Here is a 20301-nt window from a genome sequence, read left to right on the forward strand (position 1 = left end):
AGTTTCTCACTAAGAAGTTTGTAAGTATCCCTTTTCTCAGTGAGCCTTAGAGTCTCGGCCTCATGATGGTTTAACTCTTCCCGATATCAGATAAAAGTCTCGTGATGAAGTACCGAGGCCTGCAAACACAAAGAAAAAATGTTACGATTATTTATGACTTAATCTAAGTACATAATAGAGGTCGTCAAGAGGCATACGAAGTTACCCGATTTAACGCCTGTTGTGCTTCATTGAACAGGTAGGCACTTCCACCTCATTCATCTTGGCTTGATCCTCTTTGGTTACCAGACACCGAAGATAACTGGCAATCCTTACGGGGGCAGAAATGACCCGGGCATCCTGCGGAATAGACATGATGATTGATCGCTTCCGGTCGGGGTTCGCGCTCGGAGCTGGGAATCGGTTGACTAGTTTCGGACTTGAAGAAGGCTCGCTGGTCCCCGAAAAGGGACTCTTCCTTGGCACCGATAAGTCACCCAACCCGGTGACGTCCTCCGTGGCGGTTGAGTCTAGGCTATCAAAAAGGTTGTAAAGGGGGTCTGCCACCCCTTGGGGCCCTTCGTTGAGGTGACTTTTCAGTGTTTGAGCCTCGTTGATCATGGAGTCAGTAAACGAATGCTACTCAGAGAGATCTATCACTCAAAGTATGACCTTCGGGGCATTGTCCTCTACCCGAGAAGCACTGGTTGCAGTTTCCTTGTCGGCCTCCCTAACTTGAGGAAAAACGACTTCGCCCCTCTTTGGTTCGGAGGCCACTGCCTCTTCATCAGGCCCCCTGATTCAAGGCGAGTCAGTATCGCCTTTCTCTGGTTCAGGGGCCCCTCGTCCCTCGAGCTGCGACCACACGTGGGCCACCAATTTAGAGTTTTGTTATTCTTCTTCTTCGAATTCATCCATCAACCGGTGGAGTGAGTCCGTTGGGAGCTCTCGGGCGCTGGTACTTTCTTTGTATTTGCACACCAGCCTCCTCCTCGGGTTTTTTTCCTGAAAGTTCAGAGAACTCGGAGCCGTTTTTCTCTTTTTCTCCTCACCCTATCTCAGAGAAGGGGACTCAGCGGGGCAATCCTTATCACCAGATGGAGGCCTCATTGCGACATCCTTGGGAAGACCTGCAAAGAAAAAAACACAGAGTAAAGGTGTAGCAACATGGAGGAAACCTAAGTGTTGCCACTCGAGAAAGGAATCTCAATGTGAGAACGGGCCTCCCACCGGACCTTCGAAAGCTCGCGCCATGCGCGTTCGGAATACGGTTTCTACGACATAATTCCCTCGACCCACTCCTTGAGTCGAGGAACTGCATCCAGCATCCGAGCGACAGTTGCACCGCTACAAAACATCGATGAGAAGGGAGGAAAGGGAAAAGCGATGGACAAAATCTTGAAAGCAAGACTATACTTACGTGTCATGTTCCACTTCTCAAGAAATGGCATATGCTCGGTTGGGATCAAATTCGAGGTCTTTACTCGGACAAAGCGGCCTAACCAGCCTCGGTCCCTATCTTCGTCGATGCTCGAGAACTGGGCCTTACTGGCCCGACGAGCAAGCTTGATTAGTCCCCCTCAATAAAGTTGTGGACTGTATAAGCGCATGAGATGGTCGAGGGTGAAGGGATACCCCTCGATCTTGCTTACGAAAAAACCGAGGAGAATTACTATTATCCAAAAAGAAAGGTGAATTTGATCAAGAGTCACCACGTACCTCTTACAGAAGGAGATAATGACTGGGTCCAAGGGACCCAGCGTGAGGGGATAAGTGTAAACACTTAAAAATCTTTCCACGTGGGTAGTAATGACTTCCTCAGGCATAGAGACCACTATGTGCTTATTAACCCAGTTGCAATCTTTTTTACCTCGGAAAAGACGTCTTCGGTGATCGAGCAAATACATCTCAAGACTGGCTCACACTGACTCGGTACCGAGGAGGGCTACTCGTTCTTGAAATCAACATCGGTCGGACACCCCCCGGGGATGAACATTTTCAAAGGAGGTTCCAGTTCTTCGGTAGAAGCAGACGAAACATTTTCCTCTACAACTAGTTGTGAGGCAGAGGGTTTCTTTTTGGGGAACAGATTTTGAAGTCTTCGCTATTTCTTTGATAGATGAAGAAAAGAGAGGGGGGGTTAAAGATTAAGCTTGATGGTTGGGGATAAAAACAGAGCTGAAGTTCTTGTAAAAGGCTTTCAGAATAGCCAAAAATTTAATGCTCGGAAGTGTTGGAATTTTTAAGAAACAGGAGTAGAGAAGATTTGGACGTAAAGTTTAAATGAATGAAGAAGGGGGTATTTATAATTTTCAAACGACGGTTCAAAGCCAGGAGTGGCCGACAAAAAATTGACGAGCATTTAATGCCATTAAGACGTGATTGACGAGACATTTCGTTCATTTTGTCATATCTAACGTGGAGTACCGAGGTGAGAATCGAAAGCTCATTTCGTTTCTCGTCGTTTACTCTCCGAAAAATAAGGGGACTATCTGTATATGGTCAAAATCAGGCTCGACTATTACACGACAGATCGGGATCGGAGCGCGAAGGGTTGAAGGTCGACCCCGAGTCTCATCGAACCAGAACACGAGATTAGAATATCCGTCCTCGAGAACATTGAGCCCATGATCCCAGAATTGACCCTGACCCCGAATAAGCTCGAGGAAACATTGCCGATATAACCAACAGAAGACCAAAATAACGGAAGACCGAAATATCTGTAACCGGTCAGATATTTCGGCAGGAATCTCGGCACGTATCAATAAAGAACCGACAAATCAGCAAACGAGGAGATTTTTAGCTTTTATAGAATTGTACCTAAAGTAGGATTCCCCTACTATATAAAGGGGGTATGATTACTTGTAAAACGCATTGTAACACGCATCCAAAAGCAATATATTATTATTCTCGTCAAGTTCTTGTTATTCTCTTATTGTTTCTATTCTGATATCAGTAAAAGCATTTTTGGCTCGAGGGTGACAAACCGTCAAGGCTAAGACTGTTCAACTTGTGTGGTTAGCATTTACTTTTCCATTACTTATTTTAATTGCAATCTGATTTGTCGTTTAGTATCAAATTAAATCATGTATCCTTAAAACCACTTATAAATTCAATTGTTATCCGATTTTGAGGGTTAACAGGGGATAAAGTGCTCCCTAACAAAGGCGATTCCATACCCATGAACTCGAACCCACGACCTCTGGTTAAGGATGAAGTAGTACTTACCACTCCATCACAACCCTTGTTGGTTGGACGTTCGCTAGTTCGAATTGGATATAAATGGATTTTTGACTTTTGAATTTAAGAGATTATAATTCAAATTCAAATTTAAATTTTGCCCAAGTTATTCCCACCCCTAATAATAAGTCTGTTAAGGTTGTTGAAATTTTTAACAATTTAAATAGTTATATATATATATATTTAGATACATGGGCGGAGATAGAGCAATATTTATCTTAAGAATTACATTAAATATGTACAAATTCTACTTTAGAATCGAGTAATATAAAAGGGTTAGAATTTCAGACCCAACAACTTCAAATCATGGCTCCGCATCTGTTTATATAGAGATCTCCGAATGGTAAAATAAGCATTCTTGTTTAAAAGAGAAGCATTTAGTTAGCAGCTTATAGTTGTTTTATTTCCCGAAAGCGATTATAGCGGAGAATATTAGTAGTAGATAATGTTGCAGCTAACTCTGTTAATTTAAGATTGGTCATTCTTCCATTACTGGAAGATATGTTTAGTAGATAAGTGATGAGTCTATGGTTTTATTTTACAAGTATATGATTGCGTTTCAATTGGTTGTTTTCAAAATGATTCGTTGTAAAAGTTAGCTTATATTGCGATGATGAAATTATATATACATGTTGGGTGACATAGTTAGATATAGCTGTGCTGCTTGTGTGTTTGTGAAGTTGCTAACTTATATTAATTAGGGAAATTACTAGTTATGTAGTCCATATATAAGTACAAAAATTAGTCAATTCATACAATATTATCAATATTAGTCACTTAGCAATTTCTAGCCAACAAATGTCAAAATTTTGCTTTCTTTTGGGTGGGTGTTGTTGGTACAGATTGGATACATCTTAAAGTATTTAAATCTCAGTTTTGGGATGAATTTTGAGGTGGTTTGAATTGAAATTTCAAAGTAGAAGATGAACATGAAAAAAGATAATATTGTATAGTAAACCAAGCTCATGGTGCACCCCCGCCACCGACTAGATAAGCCAAGCTCGAGACATGGTGGCAAGGGACCGAAATTGAACCAAAAGTCCCACCGAGTCAGAATCCGAGGGCATGATGTCTGCCCTCGGGAATGTCGAGGTCATGGTTCCGGAATGAGTCCTAGCCTCGAACGACTTCGAAGAACATTGTCGGTCAATCAAGCATAGCAAATAGAGGCCGAAAGATCCGTGACCGGTCAGATATCACGCCGGGGATCTCGGCACGTATCGATAAGGAACCGGCAATCAGTTAATCAGAAGATATTTTACCTTTTATAGAGTTTTGCCTAAAGTAAGACTCCCTACTATATAAAGGGGTCTGATAATTCATGAAGGACATTGTAGCACGCATACCAAAGCAATATATCGCTATTTTCTCTGTCACTAGCTCTTTCTCTTTTTCGTTGGTGCTGACGGTGGTGAGCCCGGTTCGAGGGTGACTATTTCACTAAGGCTGGAACTATCCTACTCGTGTGGTTTGAATTTATTTTATCTTTATTTGTTCAATAGTAACTTAATTTATCGTTTTGTATCAAATTAATCCGCGTACCCTTAAAACCACTTACAAATTTAATTGTTATCCGATTTTGAGGGTAAACAGCTTGACGCCTACCGTGGGGCTAAGGATAATAGTGGCTATTTAATACAAACTTCTATAACACACCCTATTTTACGCTTGTTCTTTGAAGTGTCTCTAATTTCAGATCAAAGTTCAAAATGTTGAACTCCCAGTCAGCCCCAATAAACGTGGATGTTGAATCCGTCCACCATGGAGAGAACAACAACTAGTGCCCGGTAACGAGCCCTCTGCCGATCTTGGCGGGGTTCCAGATGCGGACCCGATCAATGTTAGCTCGCATGTGGCCATCAATGCAAATTTGCCTATCCAATCCAGAGAACAGTGTCCGCAGGGAAGTTCGATTGATCGCCCAAAATACGTACAGCAATGAAGGTGACAGGATCAATTTGCGGGTGATCTTTGAAATGTTACAAGCTCAACAGGCAGCGATACCCAGATGCAGAACCAAAGTCGTGCGCCAAGTAGAATTGAGACCGAGCCATCCCGGGAAGTCAACCGCATAAATGAACCGATCACGGGGAGGCCGGATGAATATGAATTGGGGACCAAACCCGAGATCATAAAGATGCTCGAGGAACTGACAAAACGGATAGAATCAGGAGAGAATAAAACCGAAGCCAATGACAAAAAGGTGGAAACCTACAATTCCAGGGTCGACCCGATCCCAGGAGCACCACCGATATTAAAGGGCTTGGATTCCAAGAAGTTTGTTCAAAAATCTTTTCCTCAGAGCGCAGCTCCAAAGCCGATCCTTAAGAAGTTCTGCATGCCCGAGATTCCTAAGTACAACGAAACGACCGACCCAAATGAGCATGTGACCTCTTACATGTGCGCCATCAAAGGGTACGACTTGGAGGATGATGAGATCGAGTATGTCCTGCTGAAAAAGTTCGGGAAAACTCTGTCTAAGGGAGCTATGATATGGTATCACAACCTACCTCCTAATTCTATTGATTCGTTTGCTATGTTTGCAGATTCCTTCGTAAAATCAAACGTCGGGGCTATCAAGGTCGAGACCAGGAAGTCAGACCTTTTCAAAGTGAAACAGAGGGATAATGAGATGCTCAGGGAATTCGTGTCACAGTTTCAAATGGAACGGATGGACTTGCCTCCGGTCGCGAACGAGTGGTCCGTTCAAGCCTTCACCATGGACTCAATGCTCGAAGCTTGTTGGCTTCACAGCAGTTGAAGCAAAATCTGGTAGAATATCCGGTTGTCACAACCGGTATCAATTAAAAATCAGGGTCGAAGACGATCAACATGGGGCCCCTTCCAGATCCATTTATCTCATCGGAGATGTCAACAAAGTCAAGAGAGACGTTGACCGTGAACCAAGATCGAACAGGGATCGGTATCAGCCATACAATGGAGACCGAAGAGGTAGTAGGTCTGGGCGGAACCCTATGAAAAATGAAAGGAGGAGTGATCTAGGTCAAAATAATTGGGGACCCGTGAGCAAAAATAGTTTCGACAAGCCCATCGGGCCTAAGGAAGCGCCAAGGCTATCAGAGTACAACTTTCACATCGACGTCTCCGCCATCGTATCCGCCATTGGACGCATCAAAGACACCAAATGACCTCGACCTCTACAGTCTGATCCATCCCAAAGGGATCCTAATCTAATGTGAAAATATCATGGCACTCACGGCCACAGAACATAGGACTGCCGACAATTAAGAGATGAAATAGCCTGACTATTCAACAACGGACATCTCTGAGAGTTCTTGAGCGATCGAGCCAAGAATCATTTCATGAATAGAGATTCTAATAAAAAGATCGAGCACGAAAAACCTCAGCACGTCATTAACATGATCGTCAGTGGGGTCGACATCCCCCAGGGGCCGATGCTAAAGCGCACCAAAGTATCCATCACAAGGGAGAAATGGACTTGGGATTACGTGCCGGAGGGGACCTTGTCTTTCAACATGAGGATACCAAAGGGAACATGCAACCCCACAACGATGCATTGGTAATATTGGTACTCATAAATAAATCTCTAATTAAGCGTGTGCTAATTTATCCAAGTAGCCCGGCAACATCATCAGATCGAGGGTCGTAGAACAGCTCAGTCTACAAAATCTAATCGTGCATGCAGTCCGAGTTCTAAACGGATTCAACATGGCGTGTAAAACCACTAAATGGGAGATAACATTACCAGTGAATGTCGCCGAGACCATTTAGGAAGCCAAGTTCTATGTAATCGAAGGATATATGAGGTACAATGCTCTGTTCAGGAGGCCATAGATCCACAACATGAGGGCAGTACCCTCGACTCTGCACCAAGTATTGAAATTACCGATGCCATGAGGGATTATCCCGAGCTCAAAAAAAAACTCATTTAATTTCTTATAGTTAACATAGATCGTTTCGCTTGGTCCCACCTTGATATGACAGGGATCCCTCCAGAAATAACCACTCACAAGCTGATCCTGGACCTGAAGTTTCATCCATTCAAACAGAAAAGGAGACCTTAGTCTGAAGTCAAGCATGCATTCATCAAAGACGAGGTATCTAAATACCCGAATTGGTTAGCAAACGTAGTGGTAGTCCCTAAAAAAGGGAATAAATTAAGAATGTGTGTGGACTATAAAGAATTGAATATGCATTCCCCAAAGACTTTTTCCCTTTGCCCAACATCGATCGCATGATCGATGCGACGGCCGGCCACAAGATCCTCAGTTTTCTTGACGCTTGTTCCAGGTACAACCAAATTTGGATGGACCCAGACGATCAGGAAAAAACGTCCTTCATCACTAAGTATGGTACCTACTGCTATAAGGTAATACCATTAAGACTAAAAATGTCGGTTCCATTTACCAACGCCTAGTAAATCGAATGTTCGAAGAACAAATAGGAAAATCAATGGAGGTTTACATTGACGACATGTTAATTAAGTCCATGCGAGCAGAGGACCATTTAAAACATTTGCAGGAGACCTTCAACATATTGAAAAAGTACAATATGAAGTTGAACCCAGAGAAATGTGCATTCAGAGTTGGATCCGGGAAATTCCTCGGATTCATGGTGTCCAACCAGGGGATCGAGATCAACCCTTATAAAATCAAGGCCATAGAAGACATTACCGTAGTGGACAACGTAAATGTCGTACAAAGGTTAACCGGGTGCATAGCCGCTTTGGGTTGATTCATCTCGAGATCCTCCGACAAGAGCCATCGGTTCTTCTCACTATTGAAGAAGAAGAACAACTTCTCATGGACTCCGGAGTGCGAGCAAGCCTTGGAGGACTCAAGCCCACCATTGCTTCACACTCCGAAAGCAGGCGAACAGTTGTACTTGTACTTAGCAGTATCCGAAGTAGTGGTAAGTGGAGTCCTAGTCCGGGAAGATGAAGGTATGCAATTTCTAATCTACTATGTTAGCAAGACTCTAGGCAAGGCCGAAACTAGGTATCCTCGCCTAGAAAAATTAGTGCTCGCTTTCCTAAGCACCTCTAGAAAGCTAAAATTGTACTTCCAATGCCACCCCATATATGTTGTAACTACTTACCCATTGAGAAACATAATACATAAACCCGAGCTCTCGGGACGATTGGCCAAATGGGCCGTTGAGATCAGCGGGTACGATATTGAATATCGGCCCCGGACCGCCATCAAGTCTCAAATTTTGGCAAACTTTGTTGCAGACTTTACACCGGCCCTACTACCTGAGGTCGAAAGAGAGTTGTTGTTGAACTCGGGGAGTTCTTCGAGAATCTAGAACCTCTTTACGGATGGCGCCTCGAACGCAAAGGGGTTCGGACTTGGCATTGTATTGAAGCCACCAACAGGTAATGTAGTTAGACAATCTATTAGGACTATAAAATTGACTAACAACGAGGCCGAGTATGAGGCCATGATTGCAGGTCTTGAACTAGCCAAAAGCTTAGGGGTAGAGGTGATCAAAGCTAAGTGCGAATCCCTCCTTGTGGTGAACCAAGTTAGTGGGTCATTCAAAGTCAGAGAGGAATGAATGCAAAGATACCTAGCTAAACTACAGGTAACGTTACATTGGTTCAAGGAGTGGACTCCACAACATGTACCTAGGGATCAAAATAGCTAGGCCGATGTTCTCACTAACTTGGGATCATCGGTCGACAACGATGAGTTCAACTCGGGGGCGGTCGTATAACTCATGAGATCGATAGTGGAAGAAGGTCACGCCGAGTTAAACTCAACAAGCCTAACTTGAGACTGTAGAAACAAATATATAGAGTATCTGAAGACCGAAAAGCTGCCCTCGAACCCTAAGGAATAAAGGACTCTGCGTACGAAGGCGGCTCGGTTCAGTTTGTCCGAAGACGATACCCTATTCCGGATAATGTTCGATGGCCCACTTGCAATATGTCTAGGACCAGGAGACACCGACTATGTTCTGAGGGAAGTCCACGAAGGCACCTGCAGAAATCATTCGGGAAAAGCCAGCTACTATTGGATCAATATGGAAAAGGACGCGAATAAGTTCGTACGAAAATGCGACGAGTGTCAAAGGCATGCTTCGATAATTCATCAGCCTGAGGAGCTGCTACATTTGGCCTTGTCACCCTGCCCATTCATGAAATGGGGGATGGACATCGTCGGCCCCCTTCCATGGGCACCGGGTAAGGCTCAATTTATATTGTTTATGACTGACTATTTTTTAAATGGGTAGAAGCCCAGGAGTTTTGAGAAATTCAGGGAGAAGGAAGTCATTGATTTCAAGTGGGACCACATAATATGTCTGTTCGGAATGCCAGCCGAGATCGTGTGCAACAATGGGAAGCAGCTCATCGGCAGCAAATTAAGCAAGTTTTTCGAAGACCATAAAATCAAAAGGATCCTATCTACACCCTATCACCCTAGTGGGAATGGGCAAGCAGAGTCCACGAACAAAACTATACTCCAAAAACTCAAAAAGAGATTGACTGATGCCAAAGGAAAATGGAAAGAAATATTGCTCGAAGTCCTATGGGCGTACCGTACAACCTCAAAGTCAAGTACCGGGGAAACCCCATTCTCGTTGGTTTACGGCGCCGAAACTCTAATACCGATCAAAGTGGGAGAACTGAGTCTCAGGTTCTGATATATGACCGAAGAGTCAAATGACGAGGCCATGAATACGAGCTTGGAACTGTTAGATGAAAGGCGCGAAGCTGCCCTCGTCCGGTTGGTCGCCCAAAAATAACGGATCGAGAGGTATTACAATCGAAAAGCCAACCTTCGATACTTCAATGTCGGGGACTTAGTATTAAGAAAGGTCATACTAAGAACCCGGAACCCGAACAAAGGGAAGCTGGGGCTGAACTGGGAAGGTCCGTATCAAATTATCGAGATCACCGAAAAAGGATCGTATAAACTCGGAGCAATGAATGGTGAGCGAATAACGAACAACTTGAACATAACTCACTTGAAACGATACTACTGGTAAGGTACGACTTCATTCATTTCTTTGATTTATTTATATTTTGGACTAATACAATTTTTAGGCCTAAAAGCACGCGTTGCACTCTTTTTCCCTTGAACCGATTTTGTCCCAAATGGGTTTTTCAGTAAGGTTTTTAACGAGGCAACAGTGGATCATTCTAACTTAGACTCGAATAACGCTTATGAACCGATGTCAAGGATCACATCAACAATATCCGAGGCTTCTCTATGATCGGCCTCGAACACTGGGGGCATCACCTTCGGATAATGAGTTTAGCAAGGAAAGAAACCTTGTGCTCGAATAGTCTAGGCTCGACCGATAAGATTTACTGTAAGGGCCAAATGATCAAATGAACTGTGCCCAACATAGACCGCCTGAGCCTTGACACAAAAGCTTGTACACATGTGTAACCTTGCATATTACGTACAGAAATGAAAGGAAGTTTCTACTTTGCGGATAAATATTTTGTCCCTTAATTTTTTTTTCTTTTTTACATTTGGTCCCCTAAAGACGTCGAGCCCAAGGTCCACCTCACTCAGGGACTGCCGCCCAAGGCAGTTTCGAACGGCCCTGGATAACAAAACACGGGGGCACAAAGCTTATTAGGCAGTGCCCGAACTTTAAAGGCTACGGCCATCCCCATTCGGGGACGGTTGTCTTGGGTAACCCCGAACGACTCGGGGTAACAAGCCCGCTGGGCAACACCTGAGCTAGGAAGGCTACGACCGTCCTAGAATGGCTCGGAGACGTCCGAGACCCGTAACCAAAATATAAGGCCTTCAAAATATCTAAATTGGTTCAAAAGGCTACCCTCGGCAAATTGTAATCGAAAATATTCTAAGTACTTTGGGGAAGGCTTCCGGTCATACCAAGCCCCCCACAAGTCTTAAGCAAAATAATATCAAGAATAAGGCATGTTCGAACCTCCGAACAAAACCTAATTATTACGTGCTAAGGCATTCGATATCTTTACGATGATAAAGAAAAGAGCGAAAGGAAACAAGCTTAATATATATATATATATATATATATATATATATATATATATATATATATATATATATATATATATATATATATATATATACAAAGGTCAAACGGCCTCAACAAAAAGTACAAAGGTGCAAAAACGAAGAAAAATCTACAAGGCACCTAAACATCATGGTCTTCACCGGAGCCCGCCTCATCACCGGGACCATCAGGGTCTTCTCCACCCCCGGATCCGCCTGAACACTCGGAGTCTTCTTCGTCCTCGCGATACGCCAACTTTTTGGCATCGGCCTCGAGCCCCTTAGCACTCTCCATCTCGACCGATAAATCAAAACCCCAAGCATGAACCTCCTCGAGGCCCTCCCTTCAGGACTGCCACTTCACATATTCAACAATGTCTTTCAGGTGGTCCTGGGCTGCCTAGGCATTGGCTTTGTACTGGGCTACCATCTCATCGGCATCGGCTTTGGTTATTTCAGCCACTGACTTAGCCGCTTTAAACTCCTTGGCGAGGGTCTCTCGATCGGCAACAATCGAGCTCAACTGAGACTGAAGCTCCTTAATTTTCTGCGACCGTGCCTCAGTCTTCTCCCTCGTCACTCGAAGTTGGGCCTCCCTCGAAACCAATTATTCCCGGGCAGTCTCCTTTTTCGAGGCCAAACGGTTCATCTTACCTTTCCACTCTTTGTCCTCGACCTTTATTAAATCCATCTCGGGCCGGAGTTGGTCGAACCGATCAATCTTCTGTTGGACCTGCGGGTTTTGACCATTAGTCACCGTGTCTAGCTCATCGTCACTAACTTCAAATATTTTTATCTATTCAACCAGGTCGGCGTGTTCTTTCGGAGTCGCGTCCAACTCAGCTCGAAGGCTCTTAGCCGCTCCTTCACGTTGCTCGCTGAGAAGTTTGTACGTGTCTTTCTTCTCAGCAAGCTCTTTGACTTTGGCCTCGAGTTAGTTCAGCTCATCCGATACCGGAGGAAGGTTTTGTGGTGAAGCACTGAGGCCTGTAAATACGAGAAGAGATATTAGGATCGTCAAGAACTAAAGTTGTAAAATAAAAAAAAAGTTTGGTAACACCTTACCCGGTTTAGCGTCTGTTGTGCTTCGTTGAACAAGCATGGGGCGTCCACCTAATTCATTTTAGCTTGGTCTTCATCGGTTACCAAGCACCGGATGTAGCTAGCTACCCTGACGGGGGTGGAAAGAACTCGGGCATCCTCTAGGACAGTGATGACTATTGACCGCTTCCAGCTAGGATTCATACTCGGGGCTAGGAACCGGTTGACCATCCTCGGGCTCGAGTGTGTCCCGCCAACCTCCGAGGATGGACTTTTCCTTGTTACTTCTAAATCACCCAATCTGGTTAAGTCCTCCAGGGTGGATGAGTCTACGCCATCAAAGAAGTGACGAAAGGTAGTCGTTCGGGCTTCGTCGAACATTGAGTCCATGAACGAAGGCGATATCGTAATATCTATCACACCGGGCGGGGTGGAGCCGACATCTAGAGAGTTCTCGGCCCCCACTACAGCATCGACCTCGCGAACTTGAGAGGGGTTAGCCTCTATCGTTTACTCCTCGACTGCCGCCCGTTCTTCGGGGATTGATGGCTCTTAAGCCACTAAAGGTCCGTCCTCCTCAAGCTCGTCCCTGAGCTGGATGAGTGAGTTTGATTCAAGCACTCGGGAGCTGGAGGTTTCTTTTGACTAGCGAACCAGCCTCCTTCTCGATTTCTTTTTTCTCTGAGCTCGGGGAGCTCGAAGCCCTCCTCCTTTTCCTATCTCCGACCTGCCCCGGAGCAGGAGACTCAACAGGCAAGTCCTCGCCACCGACTAGAGGCCTAAGCTCAACATCCTTAGGCAAGCCTGCAAAATGAAGTAAAGGAAATAAGAACTTGATGTTAAAAGAAGAATCTTAATACAACCTACTTGGGAAAGAAGTCTCACAATGCGAACGGGCCTCCCAACGGCCCTTCGAGAGTTTGCGCCACGAGCGCTCGGAGTAGGGCATCTGTGAAATGATACCCTCAACCCACTCCTTGAGTCAAAGGACAATATTTGGGACCCGAGTGACGACTGCACCACCATGAATACCAATAAGGAAAATAAAAGTAAACATAAAATCAACATTTGAAGGAAAGTTCTACTTATGTGACATATTTTACTTCTCAGGGAATGGCCTACATTCATCCGGAATCAAGTCCAAAGTCCTCACTCGGACAAAATGGCCTTACCAGCCTCGATCTCTGTCCTCACCGATACTTGAGAATGGGGCTTTACTGGCCCGGCGCACAAGCTTTATCAGCCCCCCTGGGAATATTCGGGAACTATACAAACGAAGTAGGTGATCCACAGGGGACCGGCATGAGTCAATTTTGTTTACAAAAAATCGAAGGAGGATCACAATCCTCCACGGTGAAGGATGAATCTGACCGAGGCATACCTCGTATCTCTTACAAAAATCTATAATGACCGGGTCCACTGGTCCCAATGTAAAGGGATAAGTGTAAAACTCAGGTATCCATCGACATGGGTGGTAATGGCCTCCTCAGGGTCGGGGACCACTATGTTTTTATCGGCCCAGATGTAGTCTTTTCGGACCGTATGGAGGACCTCTTCGGTAATTGAGCAGATGTATCTCGAGGCCTCCTCACACCGACCCTGTACGGAATAAGGCTTTTCAACCTTGAAATCGTCGTTCACTGAGCATCCCCCAGGGATGAACATTTTCAAGGGGGTTCGGGTACTGGTTCATCAACGGCCATACTCGAAGCAGTCACCTCGACCTCAGTGGTCGGCCGCGAAGTAGAAGGAGCTTCTTTCTGGGGAACGGTTTTGGAAGTCTTTGCCATTCCTTTAGAAAGTAAAAATGGAGGAAAATTTGGAAAAGATGAAGAAAGAAAGGAAGTTAAAGGATAAGACTTGTTGGCTTGAGAAGAAGCTGGGTAAAGTTTTTTGCAAAGGACCTTGAGTAACGGGGGTAAAAGTGCTAAAGAGTATTGAAATCCTAAGGGTACGAGGGTAGAAGGTTTGATGTAAAGTGAAAATGAACAAATGAGGGGGTATTTATAGTAGTTCAGCAACGTTACACGTCCAGGGACAGCCAACTGGCGACCGACGTGCATTTAATGCCATTATGATGCCATTATGACGTGATTGAAGAGACATTTTGGGTTTTTTGTCGTTTCTACCGCGACGTGTCGAAGTAGGAATCAGAAGCTTATATCGTTTCTCGTCATTTACTCCTCGAGAAACTAGGGGACTATTTGTATACAGATAAAACCAAACTTATGGTACACCCCGGCCTCCGAAAAGATAAGCCAGGCTCGAGACATGGTGGCAAGGGACTGAAATCGAGCCAAAAGTCCCACCGAGCCAGAATCCGGGGGCATGACGCCTGCCCTCGAGAATGTCGAGGTCATGGTTCTGTAATCGGTCCTAGCCTCGAACGACTTCGAAGAACATTGTGAGACAATCAAGCTTAGCCAACGGAAGGCCGAAACATCTCTGACCGGCCGGATATCACGGCGGGGATCTCGGCACGTATCGATAAGGAACCGACAATCAGTTAATCAGAAGATTTTTTTACCTTTTATAGAGTTGTACCTAAAGTAGGACTCCCTACGATATAAAGGGGGTCTGATAATTCATGAAGGACATTGTAACACGCATACCAAAATAATATATCATTATTTTCTCTGTCACTAGCTCTTTCTTTTTTTCGTTGGTGTCGGGCCGTGGTGAGCCCAGTTCGAGGGTGACTATTTCACTAAGGCTGGAACTATCCTACTCCTGTGGTTTGGATTTATTTTATCTTTGTTTGTTCAATAGTAACTTAATTTATCGCTTTGTATCAAATTAATCCGTTTATCCTTAAACCACTTACAAATTTAATTGTTATCCGATTTTGAGGGTAAACAGATATGTGTATCACACTTTGTATCATTTATGTATTATATATGCATATATTTGTGTCAAATGTGTATCACATGTATATCCATGTATACTTGTATGTGAGATACATGTGTGATACATATTTGATACATGTGTTGCAAAAGAATTTTTTGAATTTGATTTTAACTACTAATTTTGATTCCAAATCAGTCCAAATCACCTCCAATCTTCCTCAAAATTTGTATATTGAATTATTTATATATTTTCAATGAATTTTAACTGTACCTATTGAAAAGGAACCTAAAAAAAAGAGATAGGAATCTCTTTATTACACAGTGACAAACAACTTGTACTCAAGGAGGTATTGAATTTTGGTGGAGTCTAATAAGAGAGAACACTGAACAGCAAAAGTTCAATGCATTCGATTATAAAAGTTAAAAAATGTCTATGTATTGCTTAACTTTTTTTAGAAATAATTCATTAATTGTTAGGCTGTCAATTTTATTTTCAGAAGAATTAAGAAAAAGGACATATTTTCAGAAGCAAGTGAGATAAGCACCTAATTTAACATGTCTGGCTGGACATGGGAAGTTAGGTAAATATAGAACAATAAGAAACGCATCTCCCCTTCTATCGGCCTCCGACTAGAAGATCTACTTGAGCCATTCTAGTGATAACCATTGTCTTACATATAACAAATAGTAAATATTTATTCGTATATCAGTCTAATAAATATATAATATATGAGTATGTTTCACATATATTCTTATTACTAAATAGTAATGTATTTAATTAATATATACTCTTACTTTAATATGAGTCGATGCAAATATTGAATGCGAGAAAACCTTTACCTATGCACGTTTAATTTAATTCTCAGTCTCTTCCTCTTCTCCTTTGTAATACACAAATGAAATATAAAACAACAAACACATTGCCCTCAAACTATGGGTGCGTTATGCATATTAGTTTATCCGTACTCAAAAAAAAAATGATAAATTACAACAAGCACGCATGCAGAACAGAAAATGTCAGCCCTTTTACGCACACAAGTGGGATCGAATTTATCTGAATCTATAATTTTCGGCATTAAGTATAAAATAATGCATACAAATTTATAAAAATTATAACAAAAAGGTGAATCTAAACCATAAATTTAAACCAGAAATATAATAAAATCAATTCTTGGTTTGGTGATAAAATTTAAATTATAGATTCAACTCTTGGTTTGGTGATTACACGCAAATCGAAAATCAACGTAGGAGGGACATTAAAAGCAGGAAAGACATTGAATTGAAAGTTGAAAAGTTCAAGGAAAAGGAACCACTGCGTCCACGTCAATTACACGTGGTTAGGAGCCCACTTTTCACCTATTCCGATTTATATATCTCTCTCTCGGTCAAAAAGGACTTCTTTATCCTGTCTATATTTATAAGTATAATATAACATTTTCATTGACCATTTCTTTCTTCCTCTCCTGCAATCTATTTGCTCATTTCTTTTCGTTAAATCCAAGGTAAGAGACCTGATCAGTACCATCTCCCTTCATTTTCCAGTGTGATAATTATTTGCTATCTACATGTACAGTACGATTCATCCCATCAAAATATTTTTCTGATTTTCATTTTCTTACGTTTGTTTTAAAGTTGGTAGCTTCCCTTGTGTTACCATCTCAAAAAAAAATTAAAAAAATTGGTAGCTTCCTTACGTACTAACAGACGAATCAAGATCTTGAATTAATTAGTTCAGAATGACTGATTTTATTTTCTTTATGTAACATAGTTCGAGCAAAAAATAGTTATAGGCTTAGATCTGCATCTTGTAGTAATTCCATGCTAACCTACTCTGCTCTTCAAATTTTGTTTTGGTCTGATTCATGACATCCTAATTTCTACATTGAGAAGAACTACAGTGCAGCTAATAGGAACTTTCTAGTTTCAATTGCTTTGAAATAAAAAAGGGAGCCTGTGCACTAAGCTCCCGCTACCTGGTCGACCAGGGAAGGGTCGGACTATTGTACGCATCTTTACCTTATATTTAGGTTGTTTCCACGGCTCGAACCCGTAATTGCTTTGAAATATGGAAACATACTCACACCTCGTTCATCTGCTTTTTCGGACTTATATTTTGGGGGAATTTTTATACCGCTTGACATTACCATTTTCCCTATGGTCAACTTACTTTTCGATTAGAATGAATATGCATTTTTTCGCATTATATCTACACCAAACGACCATGCGTCTAATATAGATAGGCGAATTTAGAATCTGAAGTCACTGGGTTCAAAATGAGTATAATCTTGTTAAATGTATAGTACAGTACATTTTAACATTTTAATATAGATAGGCGAATTTAGAATCTGAAGTCACTGAGTTCAAAATGAGTATAATCTTGTTAAATGTATAGTACAGTACATTTTAACATTTTAATTACTTGGCATATGTATACATAGTTCTTACGAAAGCAATGGATTCAATTGAATCTGAAGAGCTTGCTCTAGATGCGTCGGCGCCTCTACCAACATATTGTTTCCTACTACATTTTCATGAAATGAACCTAAATGATCCATTGTGCATTTTCATTCTTTCAGGTTTACCAAGAACTGAAAAAATGAGCAATGAAAACTGTGATGAGGCATCTTCACAAAAGCGTGCCCCTCGTTTGAATGAGAGGATCCTGTCATCTTTGTCCAGGAGGTCTGTTGCTGCCCATCCTTGGCATGACCTCGAGATAGGTAGCTATATAGCGCTACATTTTTCATCATTCATAATTTCACAAAATTTTTGGCACGCAGATCTGATCATTCCTTATATTTATGCTGCTTTTATTTTGTAGGACCTGAAGCTCCAAGCGTTTTCAATGCTGTAAGTATAGTAAAATCATTCTTTTTATCCCTGTTTATTATCTAGTCTTAACTTCTTCAAGCCTCAAATGTAAGTTCAACAGATGTGCAGCTAACTGAAATCCCCAGCCTAGGCCTAGGCCTAGGCACATTTTTTTTTATTAAAGTTGGGAAATTAGAATTGTATCTTACTTAGAATAATCTTCTATATCTGCGTAACGGGCAATTATCGTACCACTTATTACATGATGAAAGTACGAACATCCTAAAACGCAAAAATTTATCAGTATAGAAGTAGAAAATTGGCATTAGGGCAATTTTCCATCCAATATGTCATTAATGTTCCAAACTCCTCAAATTCTTGATTAATTGTTAATGGTAATTTTTGTCCTGCTGAGGAAATTGAGAACCTCTTCTTCTTTAATCTTGATTATGGGGGATTTTGGTTTATTTGGACCGTTAAGTCTTTCATGTAAATAGATTAGAAAAATGAGAATACTATATTATCTGTGTCTGTGTAGAAACTCTAATTTGGTGGTGCTGTGATCTCCATAATGCATTCTTCATACAGGTCATCGAGATAACAAAGGGAAGTAAAGTCAAATACGAGCTGGACAAGAAAACTGGTCTCATTAAGGTATGACACAATGATCTAAATTAAGGTAGCTTTAAGGGATGAGGGTATTATCACCTGACAACCTTGGCTTTGGTTGAATACTTAGTTGTTTTATCTGATAGCAGCATTGTTAATCTCCCTTCTAAACCTCTTCCGTGCATGAGCAGGTTGATCGTGTCCTATATTCTTCAGTGGTTTACCCTCAGAACTATGGCTTCATTCCTCGAACACTCTGTGAAGATAACGACCCAATGGATGTATTAGTCCTCATGCAGGTATGTAAACTGCACTTGGTAAATTAATTTACAGTAAAGGGAAACAGCAAATGTTCTATTGCATTAGCGACTAGCCTATTGTACACTCCCGGGACTAATTAAACAGAAATTGACTTAATTTTCCAACAGGAACCTGTCCTCCCAGGTTGTTTCCTTCGAGCTAGGGCAATTGGTCTGATGCCTATGATTGATCAGGTTCCTATTTTTTGCTCAACAGTTACTTCCTCTTTATAGACTAGACTTTCAATGACAAATTTTTCTTCATCAATTAATTCAGGGAGAGAAAGATGATAAGATCATAGCAGTGTGTGCTGATGATCCAGAATATCGCCACTACACTAACATAAACCAGCTTCCCCCTCATCGCCTGGCTGAAATTCGCCGCTTCTTTGAAGATTGTATCCTCTTAATTTAATTTTTTAATTGACTCCCGAATATGAATCTGTAGAAAGTTTTCTGTGAGGAATTTCTTAACTCTGTCTTCAGACAAGAAGAATGAAAACAAAGAGGTTGCTGTTGACGAGTTTCTGCCTCCTAGTACTGCTGTCGACGCCATTCAGTACTCCATGTACGTATGACGTATCTCTGTAACCCTGTGATGTTTTCCTGTTTTTCATTCATTTAATATGATTCCTTTACTATCTTTCTTCCATACGTTTATTACATGCGGGGAACATTTTTATGATATTCGATATTATACTAACTTGAGCAAATGTTTTATGCTTTAAAGATGCTGACCGTTGCATTGTTATAACGTTTGTTCAGGGACCTGTATGCTGAATACATATTACACACCTTGAGGAAGTAATCGATTCTCCTGAGGAGTACAATAACGGAGTATCTATATATAGGTACAACTGGAAGTGAAGACTGTCACGGGTTATTTACTACCATATCGATTTCTTTTTCTTTCTTCTTTTCTAAGGGCTGTGATCGTATGATTTAGCAAAGGTTAAGTCCCCTACTGCTCCGAAGACTAAAGTTGTGCTATTTTAATTATGTTGGCATGAATTCAGCATTGATGTATCCTTTTCTCTGTATCTAGGAGAACTTCACTAGCTAAAATCCAGCTCTATTTCATAGTCTCCAACTTCGAACACTTCAACGTTGGTGTTTGTGTTACTCTGTACCTAGGAGAACATACTTTATGTGTTACTTAAAAAGAAGCTACTTACTAGTGTAATTATTACTTGAGACGGCGTTTCGAAAATGTAGACAACACGAGCTCAAATTGCATCTCATTCTCCGTCTGTAGCTTGAAATCCTACATCATTGCAGGATTTGACCATCGGAGAAACACTGGGAACCATCATGTTCTGTTGTCTTCTTACTAAATGAGAGTCCGGAACTAAAATGTGGTTCTTTTGGACTCAAAGAATCCGAATGTGTGGAAAAAAACTTGATGCCGCCCTTTTACTATACCTTAATGGCCGTTTGCCCAGTTAAATATAACGTCCTTTTAAAATGCGCTATATATATTATGTGGGTCCATCA

General features: G+C 42.0%; 1 protein-coding gene across 3 annotated transcripts; it reads left to right on the forward strand.

Annotated features, from left to right (window-relative positions):
* The first annotated feature begins 16455 nt into the window (after positions 1-16455).
* On the forward strand, positions 16456-19897 carry LOC104086588 (soluble inorganic pyrophosphatase PPA1). Of its 3 annotated transcripts, none has more exons than XM_009590899.4 (9): positions 16456-16590; positions 17665-17808; positions 17910-17938; positions 18488-18553; positions 18700-18807; positions 18937-19002; positions 19085-19205; positions 19294-19375; positions 19573-19897. In XM_009590899.4, the coding sequence occupies exons 2-9, from the start codon at positions 17685-17687 to the stop codon at positions 19613-19615; spliced, it is 639 nt and encodes a 212-aa protein (XP_009589194.1). In that variant the 5' UTR covers positions 16456-16590; positions 17665-17684; the 3' UTR covers positions 19616-19897. The 3 variants fall into 3 exon arrangements, with proteins under 3 accessions (XP_009589194.1, XP_009589193.1, XP_070048351.1); XM_009590898.3 differs by having other exon boundaries at positions 16590-16660; XM_070192250.1 differs by lacking the exon at positions 16456-16590 and adding an exon at positions 16598-16655.
* The last annotated feature ends 404 nt before the right edge of the window (positions 19898-20301 follow it).

Source organism: Nicotiana tomentosiformis, chromosome 12 (assembly GCF_000390325.3).
Source record: "Nicotiana tomentosiformis chromosome 12, ASM39032v3, whole genome shotgun sequence".
Classification (NCBI taxonomy): Eukaryota; Viridiplantae; Streptophyta; class Magnoliopsida; order Solanales; family Solanaceae; genus Nicotiana; species Nicotiana tomentosiformis.